The following is a 15552-nucleotide window of genomic DNA, read 5'->3' as shown; positions in this document are numbered from 1 at the left end:
GGCTTCACACCTGGTGTTTTAACAGGCAGCTTGAGGGCAAGGGAAGAGTGAGTTGTTTTACCCAATGGTAATCTGCGTGTGTCTAGTAGATCATGGTGCTCCAGGCAGCTGGGAAGAGGGACTAATAGCCCAGTAACAGTGACTCTCAGGGCCTTGTTTCTGGGACACTGGTGTGGAATGGGTATAGGAGCAAGAGGAACTAAGGAGATGGTTCTTCTGTGCATGTGATGTGCTTGTGTCCAGCTGGAGGAAAAAGCTCTTCAAGGCCTCTGCTACTTGCCCTTGCTTGGGCCAAAGCCCTTAGGAAATCCACATTTCCCATAGCAACAGCGTCATGGGAAATGACGTGCCGTTTCATGGCCTAGGGGCTCATAGCTCATCATAGCATATGTTGGACTTTTCCCATGAGGGAATGCTCCTACTACCAGGGGCAGCGTGGCATCATTTTCCTGCTAGCAATGATTTCCCTTCTGGTTTAGGAGAGCTGAAGATCACTGGTCTTCTGCCAAGCATCACGGTACCTGAGGGAGGGACTGCTCAGCTTCATTGTACAGTGATTGGCAACAATGTGAATATAAGGTGGTCAAGGTCAGTAAAACTGAGACAGAACTTCCCTTTCCTTCTCTTCCTGAACCTTCTCACCCTCCAAAAAATAATGCAGGATGCCTGCCAGGTAAGAGAGAGACCCACAGTTCTCAGCCCCAGCTAGCATCATCTACCCTTTCCTAATCAACTTGCCTGTTACCCTAAAAATCCTGGGCAAGATCCCTGTGAGGTGTAGGGGTGACCAAGTTCATGTTCCAGCCAAATGAGGAGGCAAGCAGACTTTAAGCTAAGATTTCATGCAGTTCAGAAGGGCTCCATGCTGGAAAGCTAGTGACATTAGAATAGCAAAAACTAAAAGTGAGTAACCAGAGGAAGACCTTCAGTTGGTCTTTATAAAACTCTCTCTTCCTAACCCTAGCAAACATTTTAGCCCCTACAGTAACAGCAACTCTTCTCCCGGCTTCCTGCTGCGACAGTTCTCTCCCTCTACTGTCAAGTGGGAGCAAAGGAGAATTTAAAGTGTCTTAATACAGGTAAAGGAAAAGCTGTGTCCTCCTCTTTTGATGGTTTACAGTGAAACTCTGAATTTGTGCAAGTGTTTGGTGGGGTTTTATTCCCTATTTGAAAAGAATCAGTTCTCTTTTGGAGCCTTCTTGCAAAGGATCCAGAGAGAAGGATTGGTAATTGTTTAAATCTCTCTACTCCAGAGGGTAGGACTGAAGTGAGCCATCTCACAAAGAGAGCTTTTCTTCCATATGTAAGTTTGGTATTTGAGTTAACAAAATGACGCAAGTTTCAGAGTCTGAATGAAACCCTTTTCAGTGAAACAAATTTCATTTCCTTGGTAACTAGGAGTTCATAATTCAGGCAGTTTTCCTGTTGGGCACAGAGTATTCCAGGAGGAACAGAACAAACACAATCTTGCTGGTATTTTAAACATTTTTTTTGAACAAACTTTTAAGGGAGAGGAAAGAGGGCACATTGCTCACTACCCCATATGTTCCTCAAGCAATATGCACTGCTGTCAATGCCAGCCAAACAAGTACTGCCAGACCACAACCTGGAGAGAGGGAAAGGCACCCTGGATTTTCTCGTAGTTCCTCAAACCTCAAAAATGTGTAATAGCGGAAAGGGCAATGTCTTTATACAGAGCGCACAGCTAGCTACCTCCCACGCAGACAATGGGCTAACGGATGTAGACTCACTCAAGCTCCTGTTACTACCAATTGTAGAGCCAGGTCATGGCAAAAGATTTCTTCCTTCCTGCTGAATTTATAAAAATTCACCCCTTTCACAGAGCATCGGTTCCCAAGGAGCAGAGAGAGCTCCTTTAGCCCCCATAGATGGGAATAGTGATACAAAATGTTTTTCGCCCCAGGAACGGAGTCCCCATGCGGGCAGATGGCCACCACATCCACCTGTCCCAGGACGGAAGCCTGATCATAAGCAATGTTCAAGAGGCTGACGAGGGTTCCTACACATGCAGCGCCTACAGCAGCAGCAACTCCGTCAGTGCCAGCACGGAGGTGAAAGTGCTGAGGAGCAGGCCTAGCAGTGAGTACAACCTGTCCTCCCCGCTTCTCCCGGCACAGTGCCTGCCTCTCGGACGATAGTAGAAGTCTGTCCATTGTGTGTGCCCATCCACCGCCGACCTCAGGCTTTGGGGAGCAGCAGGAGCCCCTGGGTTGTGCTATCCAAGGAGCTCTGCTTTCCCTGGGCAGTAAAGCAGGACAGTAGAAACACCCCCCTACATCAGGGTGCTGGGAGCCTAATTAACTTCCTGAGGCCAAAATGCCATAGTTGGTTGACAAACAGTTGGCTGCAAGATTTGTATTTGGACTCTGGACACCATCCAGCTGGCTTTACGCAGGGTGTAGAGTGGTCTGTCCTCAGGAGATCAGCCCCAGAAGCTGCATTCTCCTCCTGTATCTCACCAGAGATACCAGTTTCTCTGTCGTCCGTGATGTTGGACTATATTTAAACAATCCCCTTAGAACTGGCAGGGTGGAGAAAGCAGGCATGTGCTTTTGGGAGGGGATAACCTGAGAATAAGCCCTGGCAGTGTATTTACAGCTGCTTCACCTTTTGCTTGGCTGCAGCTACTGTGAATCACGTTGTGGACCTGAACAGAGAGTGCGTGGACCAGCCGCACCTCGCCAACTGTGACCTGATCCTGCAGGCCCAGCTCTGCAGTAACGAATACTACTCCAGCTTCTGCTGCGCTAGCTGTGCTCGCTACCAACAGCAGGCCAGCCCTCCTCGTCACCGCGGGTGACAGACGCCTCCACGGCCACATGAAAGTACAGGTGACCGATTACAAGACTGGAAGTCTGAACTCTGTCCTTCTACTGCATTAAACTGTTCTGGGAGCTCTGCCCTGCTGGAAAGCTCAAGAGGGTGAACTGAACAGAGTGTAGTGGGTGTAACTGTTCAAAAGTGGGAGACCCACCACCCTCAAGTTTATTGCAAACTTCTTTCCCCCCCGCCGTATGCCTTGCTGTAGCTAATCCATCTCTTCACTTAAGGGTTGTTGCTGTCATTCACAGAACAAGATGACACTGGGAACGCAAGGATGCTTTGACTTTAGAGAAGGCAGATAACCAGCATGAAAAATGGGGAGACCAATTCTTCGTACAAGCACGAGAGAGAAGTGCTCTTAAAAAAAATAATCTCTGAAGTGTTTGAAGATGGACCTGAACTGGCTTAACCAAAGCAGTAATGAGTGATCAACATTTGTAATCCTGGGGAGCACTTTCCACCTAAATGCAAAGGACGCTGGCCGTGAGAAACAGCTTGATGCATGTAAAATTAGCGTTCAGGTCCTATGAGATTAGTAGCTCTAGGGATGCAGCTGTAACGTCACGTTACTGTAGCTGTTTTATTCCAGTAGACCTTAGACAAATTTCTAGCTGGGTCAGTTTGGTTTCTATTTGACTGTAATCAGCTTTGGAGTGAAATGCAGACGCAATGCTTCACAGAAAGCTTAAGATAAAATAGAAGACTACTTTTAGCCCTTCCTGAACGTTAGGGGTAATTTAGATGAATATACCAACACTGTTATCTGTTCTGAGATGCTGCAGTTCAAGTATCACTTGCTCTAGGAAGGCTCAGCAGATAATTTTTTTTTTTTTTTTTTTTTTTTCCTGAGCCAGAACTGTGCTGTTGCATTTATGGCAAAGCTGGGCTCGGTGGTAGCATTGCACTGAGTTTCAGCTTGGGGAGGCAAATAATATACACATAGAAATATGTGTAGGGGCATTTGACTTGCCAGAATAAACCTCCCAATGATCTACTTTAGTCTCAGTTAACTCCAGGAAAGCCTGGCTCTGCATGTGGCCTGGGCTGATTCCTGCTGCTACGGGCTAACAAGCGAGGACTTCCAGATGCAGAGCAGCTATAGCCGAAAAGCATCCTTCAGTTCAAGACTAACACTGAGTGGCAGCAAGCATGCATATGAAGGCTCTGAAAGAGAAATTTTCAGGCATTAAAGGGGGGACGTGTGGGGGGCAGGTGAGATTATATAATGATTTGTTAAATCAGAAAAGGCCCTTGGATGTCTTCAGTATCTCAAAATGGAATTATAACTTCTGAGCAAAAGCATTTTTTTACAGCCTCCACAGTATTATTGTAACCTAGCATCAGCCCTAACAGTTCCCCTCTTCCTCATTCCAGGCTCCCTGCTGAGACTTGGATGGGTTAATCAATTAGCACCATCACCCATTTATTATTTGCATAGACGTAGCTATAAACTAGTAGACTGGTGTGTAGTGTTGATGTTTTGGTTGGAGGGGTGGAGGATTAGCTTTTTTTTTTTCCTTCTCCTACTTCTGTTACTTTAATTTAAGGCAGCTAATTCAGGACTGTGCTCATACCACTCTCCTCTCCTTCAGTCCAGACTCAGTACTCAGGGCAGCAGTAATAGGTGTAAATCCCCAGGCTTGACAGCTTAACGTTGGTTTGGAGTCTAAATCCAGTAAATCAGTTCAGCTGCATCTAAAAATAAGAATTACTAATCTAATGGTTGCGCTCTCTTCAGCACAGGTATGGCTTCAGGATTGGACACACTGCTTTAAGATGTGAACAAACTGAAAAGTCTAGAAGCAATCCAGTAAAGGAGCGAGAGGTGCCGGTTACCAGCCATTTGGGGTGGGTCTTTCTGTGGTCTGAGAGATTCTGCTTGCTAGAAGAGACATTTTGCAGTTAAGATGCTTTAATTAGATTAGGGAAAACTTCCTCTGCTGTAATTCAGGGTAGGCGTTACAGTGTAATGTTTGAAGTTTGTCATCATTGCATATTTGAGAGCAATGAGATGGTTCCGAGACCTTCTAATTGTGTTTGTACATAACTTTGCATTTAACATCTCAGACCAGCACCTTTTTTTTGTGCATAGGATATTTTAGTATTTTAGTATATAGTATGACTTTGCCTTTTGAGACCAGGGACTAATGGCAGACTGTTGAATTCCAGTCTTAGTGAAGCCCTCTCAGTTCATGTGGCAGGTAGCCAAGAAAGATCTGTGGACCTGCTCATGAAGTACAGTTAGAAGTTGATTCTGGTTGTATCATCAGACCCTTTTGTCCCAGAATAAGCAGTCAGTTCTATAATATCCCTTTCTACTGCGCCAGAGGCTCTATTTTTAGAATATTTAAACGTTCTGTGTAGTCAGCTTTCATTTGAGCTGTATGGTTACACAAGATGTGGCCAGGGAGGACTTTCTCAGCTCATGAGGGCTGTAACAGCCACCTGGACTTTAACACTGAAGGTGTAACATCTCTGACCTCCTTTCAGCTGCATAACCATGGTAGTAAGGATGGCATTTGACAGCATGCAGTTCAGTGCTTTAAATAGATGTCATCACTGTAATAGTTAACTAAAGGGTCTTTTTATATTTCTTCTATTTGGCAAGCTGAGCTTTTCCCTCTATATAGTGCCACTTGACTGCCTAACTGAATGTTTCCTTTTTTGATTTGAGAATCAAGACGTTCATTTTCTTCCCTAAACAATGGATTGTAGGAAGGTCATATCTCCTTTACTGTTATCTCCAGGGCAGGGGAAGGGTGTAGCTATACTGGGCTATTTTCAGCTGATCTTTGGGCACTGCTGTGAAAGATATGGAACTAATAGGAAAGAAAGCACGTATAGCTTATTCTATTACAAATGTCTACAACTATTTGCTTACTTTGTGAAAGCTGAAAAAAAGCATTGGTAGCAACTCAAATACCATAGGGAATGTTGGCCATTACTATTCATATCATACTGAAAACAGGCGAGAATCTGTAAAGAAGAAAAGCCCCAGTTTTCTAGACCATATCACTGTGAGACTCGCTGTACTTGCCTGGAAATGGAAACTGCTGGAAACTAGGGCCAAAGGGAGCATTTCTTCCCCTTCAGGTTACAAAGTCCGACTTTTCCTTATGTCTAAAACTACTTATGTCTTGTGTTCTTGCGCACACAAGAATGCAGCAAGAAACAGTCATACTAACAGGGTAGGTATCAACTTACTGGGAGAACGGAAAAGGAGTGAAAATACACTGTCTTCTCACGTGGCTCTTAGGATCTTCACTCCTTTTAGTAGTAGGGGAAGGAAAACCAAAGTGAGTTTTCCTTTCTGAATGTTAGTGTCTTCGTATTTGTCTGTATGTAAATATTCAATGTTAGAAAATACAGCAATGCAAACCCAGAATCTGATGTTTTCAGTAAAGCCCTCTATTTCAGAGCTTTAAATAGTTAAGGATCACAAGGATATTTGCAAGTTCAGTCTTAAAGTTCGAGGTAACCTAACATGGTGTACAAAATGAGAGGTGTTAAGGTACCATTGCTAAGCTTCTAGGTTGGCAAGCAGGGCTCATCTACATTGACCTGATAACACAGACGCTACCCAGAAAGGCAAATCCTGAAGACTGAAGGGGAGGGCAGGGAATAAAGCTTTCGCAGACAGCACTTCTACCACCAACATTTATTTCTGTTAAAGCAGATTATAAATCATCAGTACAAATATATATAACTTACATTTGCTTGTAAGGCCAAAGTTTAAAGTAAAGTTAAAATGAGATGGTTTTCACAAGTCACCAGAGGCAGAACCTGGACCAGCTGCAGCCTTAACCACAAGGTTTCACAAATCAGTGGGAAAAAAACCATAAAACCAAAGTTAAAAACCTCTTAAGATCTATTGACAGACAAACATAAAATGGTTTCTCAGGTAGCCCCAGGATGTAGGTATGATTACAGTAAGTTGTCACAGTAGTGTTAGAACCAATAGATTAAGACGAAGAAACTGCAGCAATACATGAAAGGAAAAAACCCATACTATATATAATATGTAGCTTGATTCCAATAAAAAACAGTAAATTTTCCCCATGGTTTTCAAACCATGACAATACTGCTCTTTAATTTTCTTTATTTAAAACTACGATATAATGACTTATTGGTTGTGATTGTTGTTGCAATATGCTACTTACAATGAACAGATACAAGACCAAGCTAGAGCCCCTTTTTCCACCCCCCCAATATTACTTACAATAAGAATCAGAGATAAATCAATCTTATGTACAATTTCTTACATCCAACCCCCCCTTTTTTTTTAACCTTTGGCAAGATTACTTACAACTCATACAGCTTTTAATATCCAACTATTTAAAATATTCTAAATGCATAAAAATAAAGATTTTGGCTTTACTTTATTCTTTACATATAATATTCACTTTGTTACTCAAAATGGAAGCTCAACTTTTTCCACAAACCTAGCTTTTGCTAAGCAGGTGACAATCTCCCACCCATATCCACCCCATTTTTTCCCTGAGGGGGAACGTCCAGGACTCGCAGGGCATCAGAAGGACAGAAGTACAAAATCTGCCTTCCTTTCTGTGAGATAATTGATGTTTCTGCAGAACAGGCTTCAGGACTGGGTGCCTTTCTTTGCTCTGTTTGACTTCCAGCTTTCCAAGTGAGGAGGGAATGCAGACTGGGACAGCTCCAGGATTCCTTTTAAGAACTGCACATTAAATTCTCAGTATGTTTATATCCTCCCCATAATTGTTCCCTCTTTCTAACTCATTTTCGTTTGAAGGGACCTTTGGGATTATCAAAGCAAACTGATCAGAGACAGTCCCCTCTGCTCCCTTTATCCCTCTATTCTAATGTACAATTTATCCACCCCCCACAGGACTGCTTAAAGTTCAATCTCAAATGTCTTCTGTAGATCACTTGAGAAGGGGTTAGTTGGAGAGGGATTAGTGCGCTGCTTTGCCTTGCTCTCTAGTGCTGCCCACTGTGCTTCAAATGGGTCTACCTGCGGAGCAGCTGCAAGAGGCTGCGAATGCTTGTCCTCTGCAGCCCATTTGCCACCGTCAACTCCGTTTAAAGCTGCAGAGCCATTGTGCTGCGCAGGTGGATTGAAGAAAGGGCTGGCCGTAGCACTGTTGTTTTCATACTGAGGGAACGTCTGCTGTTTTACAAGACTGGGTGACTGATGCGGATGGGCTGCTGGAGTGTGGCTTGCAGTGCCAAAGACGTTGGCTACCATCTGGGAAGGGGTGATTCCAACCACAGGTACGCTTGGGGCTGCATAGGTCATCCCATTTGCTACAGCATAGGGCTGAGCTGGAATAAATGCTGGCTGCATGGGCGGTACCACGCCCACCGGCACAGGCTGAGGCGCAATGAAGGTGCTGACTGGGAAGGCTGGTGCTGACTGGGAAGCTGCTGGAGGAGGCGGGAGTAGTGGCTGTGGGGCTGGGGTTGGCTGCTGTTGGGCTCTGACAGTCTTTGAGACCTCTTCCAACCAGCGGTCTGCCTCTGAGGGAGTACGTCTGTGATTTCCTTGGAAGAGACTTGGTGAGGCCGCACCTGAGGAGGTGCTGCTCCATTCAGTGCCTGGGAAGGAAAGCATGGTGAAGTCACTAATATTTCCACTCCTCACCCTTTTATCAGTTAGAAAGGCTGGAGGATGTACACAATGACAGACAGGCCTCCTCCCTCCATGGTTGAAAGACTGCTACCAACATTGGAAGCATCTTTATGCATCCACTGTACTGTTCTGTTATAGAAAGACATTGGTCAAGAAGGGGTAGAGAAGAGTTTCTTCACTAAAATGCAGAATTTTTTTTTTTTCTTCATAGCAGACATCTGAGACTTCAGGGCATGCAGGAGAGCTGCCGCCTGCACTCATAAGTTAGTGGTTATGGACTAGATCATTGCCACTAATTCCTCTAACTGGGGAGTATCAGTTTCTGAATGTACAGCTCAAGACTGGTGGACTGTTAGAACACAAAGCTACAAGAAACTGTTTTAAAGACTCGTTTGCTCTGTTTCCTAAATTAAGGCTTTACCCTCTAAAGGACAGTAATGTAATGGTACTGAATGAAAAACATTCATTTTTCTGTCCCATACACATTGAAGTGAAGAGTGAGTACTCACTACAATATATATATATGAACATTTAAGGCAATACATCTAATCAAATTACTATATGATATGTAAACTGTACTTACTATGACTCCTTTATATTCTTCCTCCTTCTCCACTCACTCTTCCCTTACTCTTTTCATATATAATTCAGGCCGTTAACCTCTCAAACTCTTTTGCAATGTTCAACACTTAGCATTTTAGACTTTTCTTCTATAAAACCAGCTCTGATTTTAACTCATTTATCTTCAATGATTAAAAAAAAAACAAAAAACACCATCATTTCCATTCCTCCCACAGTTTCAAAACTATCTCCCACCAGCTGAGTTCTGGTTTTCCTTCTCCCTACAGTTTCAAATTCTCTTTCCCTCCCATAGGGCCTTGCCAGGTTTCCAATGCGATGAGAAAAGCAACCAGGAATGCTAGAGATGGCTCTGCACGTGTTACTTGGTGTTTTGGAGCAGTGGAAAACCATTACTGCTCAGTATTCTTCATTCAGCCTGATCTAGTTAAATGCCATCTAAAGATCAGTTTACTGCTGTTTTTACAGTGGGAACTGTTGGAGGCAGAGCTTAGATACTCTCTCTTATGGGGGAAGACTTGCTGAAAATGGGTCTGGTACTCTTACAAGGCCAAGTAGAACCTACTATTTCACTAGCAAAGTTTCTCTTTTCGAGTTGAGCTTACATCAGGAAATGTTAGTTTGATTGTAGCCTTCTAGCATACATGTCCACAAGGGTGACAGCCATTTAAAGTACCACCTTACATTGTGTATAACTATAGACAAGGACTGGAGGGACAGGCTAAACTTACTAAACAGAAGAAATGAACCTCTAAAGCCTTTAAGCAACCAACTTAATCTCTCCTTACGTATATTAGTGGAAAGAACGCACAAAAATTACTTTGGGTAGACAACAGATTCCTTCCTCTTCATCCCCAAACACACACTATTTCATTACTTCCTTTTTAAGCACTGGATTTTCTAAAATGCTGCCAAAATAAGAATCAGTCCAGCTTATAGACCCAGAACCAGTGAGTTCATCGCTTCCCTCCATCCACTTGTGCAAAAGGCTACTACTTCCGGCTTTTGTTAGTGTTCCTTCCACTTGCCATTAAGTGGCATTGACAATTGTCTCAAGGGCTCAATTATGCTTTTGATCCAAGTTCTCATAGCAATGCACCGGATCTACTTCCAATCTTACCAGCGACCATGGCTGCAGCTCCAGTATTAGCAGCAGGAGCATGAGCCCAAGGATTGGTTTCACGAACTGGCATAGCTGTGGACACTACAGCAGCTTGGGATGGTTTAGCAGCAAGCACACAGAAGGCAGAGGCAGTGCCATTAACTAAAATGGGAGCAGACAACATCAGTGCAATTAATTCATGCAAGGCATGCACATGACTGGAATATTAGTGGGCCATGTCATACCTATCAACATACAACAATTTTAGACACTTCCACATGACAGCAGTTTGTGTAAATTAGCCAAAATGGACTGACAGTCAATAAAGCTAGTAAATTCCATTTCACCAAGCCAACGCTTGTTAACAGAATTGTGGGATGGTGGATTTTTATGTATTTGATGAGACCTTGAGTTCTGATGACCGACTGAAGTTAAATTTGTTGTTTTTACAGAGAAGAGATATGGCTCACCAGAAGTTACTGTATGATTAATTTTAGATTCAAAAGAAGAACAGATTTTAGATGCAAAGTAACAATAACTACACTTAACAAGGAGAGGTTCTTTTTTCACACAACTTGTATAAAAGCATATCAGTGAAATGAAGATTAGAGGCTGCTATGAGTTCCATAGTTGGCATCTCTCCACAACTTATCTAAGAGTTTGTGTGAAAAACAGTGATCATGTGGTGGCACAAAGTCTCTTCCCTTGTGGGATTTTGTTCCTGTGACACACAGTTGGTAAGGTTTTTGCAGTTCAGGAGGCAGAATGTTAAAATAGCCATTACCTCAAAGCCAGTCCCTTTTACAGGTGACTATCATGTGGTAGGTGCATGAACTTTTTGTTAAAAACAAAAACACAGAAAAACTAAACAGACAAGACGAATAAAGCAGGATGCATTCCCCCAAAATACCGATAACAGGACTTGCACAAGAAATTAAGACCATGTGTTACTGGAAAGCAACATTATGTGCATTCAAGCCTCATCCAGCATGACCACGGCACGCAAAGAAATCAAACCTTGAAAGGCAGGAGACTGTGGTGCGACTACTGTCACTGGTTTTGTCATGGGGGCCGAAGAGAAAGGATCTTCTGATGGTGTGCTGAAAGCACTGGTGATCTGAGAGCACAGGGCACTAATGCTGTCCGTTTCCCCTTCTACCTCAGGGACTAAAACATAAACAAAATTCATTAAATTGGAAGTTTAAAGGATACAGAAACAATTTACAAATACCAGTGCAAAACTGAAATATAATCAGTTCCCTTATGTCCTAGATGTTCCTGCTACTGATTTGCATGACAGCTTTTTTTAAAATTAGTGTTGAAGACCTGACCTGAAATAGAATACCACATTAGTGTATTTTGTGACTAAGTCAAGAGGGTAAGGACATCAGCATTCCAGATTTAAAGTCGGTTATTACTGCTTCTTTGTGTTAGTGCAAGAGGATGTTCATTTCAGAAAATAAAAGGGGTTTCTGTAGCTTTAGTAGAGATCTAAATCTTTCAGTATTAAAGTACTAAACATATCAAGGATTTGGCACTGAGATTTGGCACTCTGCAAAATGAAAATGCTTATGATAGATTTAAGTGTTCCAACAACATACTTCTACAGTAACTAGATGAAGTTTAAACTTGCTGACAGCGATGCACAGTGGCAAGTTAAGTCTAGAGTTAGAATGTTGATTGCTCCAGTTCAGCAGTAGCTGAAATCCCTAGCTCCTGTGGTAGAATTATGAAAAGCAAAAGCTGAATGCTCAAATAAAACGGACACTCAGTTTTAAACCAAGTATCAGCATAATGTGGATAAAGTAACATCTGGAGTAAAACTGCCGACTTACCAGATGTTCTCATTATTACTCATTGCACTGCTTTTCAAAAGTACTGATCATCAGTCCTTCATTGCACAGAACCGACATAAGCAGGCATAATTAAGCACAAAGAATATAAAAAACATAAGATGTCTGGACACAACATGCACCATATCTAAAATTCAGTGGGAGGCATGCCCAAAAATTGATTCTTTGAGGGGTATTCCAATACAGCGCATGTGGTGTGACAGTAAGCAGCACTGGCAGCAGCATACATGGGAACATGCATCAGAAATGTTCTGAATCATGAAAAACTACAAAAGATTGTAGTGTGCTCAGTATCACTAGTGAGCAGTGCACTATTACTGTAAAACTGATAAACTCAGTGCTGGTCTTAAAGCACAGGTCATCAAATAAGGATTGTAAGAGAAGTCAGACTAGGTATTTTTGTTGGTTTTGCCTTTGCCACAGTAATTTTTACTGTAAAGCCTAGAACCCTAAAACTAGCTCTGTTGCCAAGTGAGAGCACAGCTGGCCTGCAGGATAACCTGGCTAAGGGGATTCTAGGACACTATGCAAGGTACTGAGCACCCCAGGTATTTATGTTGGTATGACTCTATAAAACCCCACTACTATCATGTGAAAACTGTACCACGCATTACTGATACAGCCAGCTGTACCACCTAAACAGTAAAGTTTCTTTTAATGCAAGGTGAAAAGCCATTTCATTGCTCTCTGAAAAGAATTCAGACAGGCAGATGGACAGACTGCAGAAAAGCATCACATGATCCCATGACAAGTACTTAAGGCCTTGAAGGGATTTGTCTCTCAAGATGCCCTGGCATTAAGTGCAGGAACTGGTTCAGTGACTCAGAGGGAAGAGCCAGCACCTACTAATGCACCAACACCCATTCCTGGAGCACTTCAAGCTGTGCTCCAGTATTTCAGATAGTGATTAGAACCGTTTGTCTTCTGCATGCGAAAATTGCATTTGAAATTCTTGCCTATTCCCAAAGCAGAAGTTTTCTGATGTGGTGATGTTTGTTCATGAGAAACGATCCACATGAGGCAGAAAGAAGGATTTACTAGAAAATAAGGAGTTATTTGAAGCCACAGAGAAGGAAAGGAGGAAGAGACAATTTAAGGTAATGTTTCACTGGAACCATTTGGTTTTACCTGAGTTTTTCATGGGAAAATCGGTCTTCCTTTGCACTGTTGAAGGCAGCTCATTTATTCGCAGAGACAACTGGCGTTTAAAAGGAGACATCTTTTGGCTAAGGGCAGGGAAACCCCTGAAAGACCCTTGCCTTGCAAGCTGTTCTATAGGGGCATGCCTCCGTGGAATAGCATGGGGATTGCTCATTTCCTTATCCAGAGAGGCAGCAACTTCAGCAGTAGGAGAGGTTGGTGAGCCAGAAGAGGGGGCAGTATTGTTTGGTGCAGCACCTGGTGCTACTGTTTTCACTTCTGTTTCAACTGCTGGAGGAAATAGGGTGAGGTTAGAAGAGTAAAGCGAGTAGTGTTCAACTGCCTGTCCCTACCCCCATTTGTTTTGCAAGGAGAAATTGCAGGAATTTTCATAACTAGTACTCTTCCAAACGAGTTTCTAACACCACAGCAGAAAAATCATTTCTGTATACCTTCATTGTCTTCACCACGTCACTTTACATATATCCAGTCTCCAAAGCAAAGCTTACTAAGGCTAGCCAGTTCATAGAAATGATGGCCTTATATATGTATTCTTTCCAGCTATTCCTGAGACCCCAGGTCTAGAAATACTTGCAATTCATTTATGATTAAGACTGAAAAGTGTATTGCGTGTTTGAGACCTTTACTTTGCCTCACACAGAACTATGGCCAAAATATTACTACAAACTGTATTAAGTGACTTAGGGTGGCATAGCTCAGCAGCAGCAGGGAACAGAACCCAGCTTTAGGACCTTCTTTTAAAAGCCACCCTCCTAGCCCTGCAGAATCAGCAGCAGTAGCCAAACACACTGCACAAGCTTCATCAGGCCAAAGGTAGCACAGCAGCACTTAACAGGTTAGGCTGCATTCACTGCTCAGGCTGCAGCTCCCCAGCTCCTCCAGGAAATACTTTACAGATAGATGGAAGTGTGCTGCAAGGTAGATCCAGCCTCTGAGCTGACAGGCTTCGCTAACATGAGGCACATTGACAGGGAGCTCCTGTGTCACTTCCTTAACGGAATTTAGCTGTAATGTTACCACCCAATCACTAGTTAGTTGCACTGGAAGCTCCTCCAACTTAAAGTCAGCTGCTTCATTTTGCAGGGTTTTGCATAGCACCACAATTCTTCTGTCAACCAGACCTAATGGTAGAAATGTAGGATTAAGCCTAGTTTAAATCATGACACTTACGATTAGAATAGCAATGAGGATTTTTCCATCTCTAGGAAAACTCTCACTCATGTCATAAATGAATTGGCTTTAGGGGCAATAAACACAGCTCATCAACACAGCAGGAGAAGGGTAAATCTCACTATCCTGGTGTGAACTTATTTTACCTATATTGCTTTCCAAATGTTTTAGGAAAAACAATGACTTTTTTTGTTGAGACATCAACAGAATAACTAGAAGTCTGGTAAAGAGAGGAGTCACACTAGAGACTTCTGAGGAGCTGGAATGGTACGAGGAACTAATTATGTTGTCTTGCAAGCTTCAGTACCCATGAGTTGCAGCTGCTCGTTCAAGTGAAACTTTTCTAATCAGTCTTTCTTGGAAAGGATTTCACACACCTTCATTGAGTCAAGACTTTAACTCATGCCCTCAAGTAACAAAGGCTTTGTGTTTAAGCTTCATTTAGCACATTCTAAAACTAACGTATGGGAACAAGCAGATGGATGATGAAAACGAAGATTAAAGTTTTGCAATCGAGTGGCAGCATAAAACTTGCTGTGGAACCCTCTGAAACAAAAGTTCAGCTCCACTGTAAAGAGGGCTATGAACAATATTTATAATACTTATTTTTTGTTAGCTGTAAAACTCCACTACTTGTAATAAAACTTGAGTAAGAAGTTCTACTTTCACTTGAATTTCAGAACGCTTTCAATGGCATTTTAAATGGCTAAGAAGTAAAAACTAACTCCTCTCAAATCAGTTTATTACTAGTTTTGAATGTAATTAACAGTGCAACAGTTATGTGTTTTATGAGGAGGGAGTTGTTGTTTTGGTTTGGTTTTTTTAGAAAGCACACTGTAATTGATCTGTCCTTCCCTCATGCAATATAACTATACATACACTTTGTAACCTGCCTTAAAAATCAAAATAAAAATACACTATTTTCTAAGAAAAATGCATATCATTTTCTGTTCATTTACCATAAGCTTTAGACTACAAAAAGGATTATTTCATGTCTGGCAAACTTGTTATATTTTTATAACATTTTTCTAATAAGGCCTTTTAATATGGTACCTATGGTGTTCTCTGCCATAAAGCAGGCTGACAAAACAAAGCAGGAGCAGCTTTCACATACGAAGCCACTTGTACTTCTTCTAGAGGAGATGTGGGAAAATGCGCTACAAGTAAATCTGGGAGCATTTTTCATCTTGTGAAGTGACAAGCATCTGGGAATATGATTTGTACATAATAAGGTT

At 42.4% G+C, this 15552-nt stretch overlaps 2 protein-coding genes across 15 annotated transcripts in view; one reads left to right on the top strand and one right to left on the bottom strand.

Moving 5' to 3' along the window:
* The window catches only part of PAPLN (papilin, proteoglycan like sulfated glycoprotein), a 38776-nt gene extending 35624 nt beyond the window's left edge, over positions 1–3152 (top strand). Inside the window, exons 24-26 of the mRNA XM_076343518.1 lie at positions 480–588; positions 1925–2100; positions 2646–3152. Coding sequence (XP_076199633.1) covers positions 480–588; positions 1925–2100; positions 2646–2821 — 461 coding nt within the window. The 3' untranslated portion in view covers positions 2822–3152. The remainder of the gene's footprint in view (positions 1–479; positions 589–1924; positions 2101–2645) is intronic.
* A 3335-nt stretch (positions 3153–6487) lies between these two features.
* NUMB (NUMB endocytic adaptor protein) overlaps positions 6488–15552 on the bottom strand; it is a 98297-nt gene continuing 89232 nt past the window's right edge. For 7 of the 14 annotated variants that reach the window (XM_076344717.1, XM_076344723.1, XM_076344724.1 and 4 more), the window contains 4 exons: positions 13115–13417; positions 11151–11300; positions 10152–10295; positions 6488–8418 (listed from right to left, as the gene is read on the bottom strand). In XM_076344717.1, the coding sequence (XP_076200832.1) occupies positions 7715–8418; positions 10152–10295; positions 11151–11300; positions 13115–13417 (1301 nt within the window). In that variant the 3' untranslated portion in view covers positions 6488–7714. The remainder of the gene's footprint in view (positions 8419–10151; positions 10296–11150; positions 11301–13114; positions 13418–15552) is intronic. The other 7 variants (XM_076344727.1, XM_076344729.1, XM_076344730.1 and 4 more) reach the window with 3 other exon arrangements.

Source organism: Aptenodytes patagonicus, chromosome 7, assembly GCF_965638725.1.
Source record: "Aptenodytes patagonicus chromosome 7, bAptPat1.pri.cur, whole genome shotgun sequence".
In the NCBI taxonomy this organism is placed as follows: Eukaryota; Metazoa; Chordata; class Aves; order Sphenisciformes; family Spheniscidae; genus Aptenodytes; species Aptenodytes patagonicus.
This window is presented reverse-complemented; position numbering and strand designations above follow the sequence as displayed.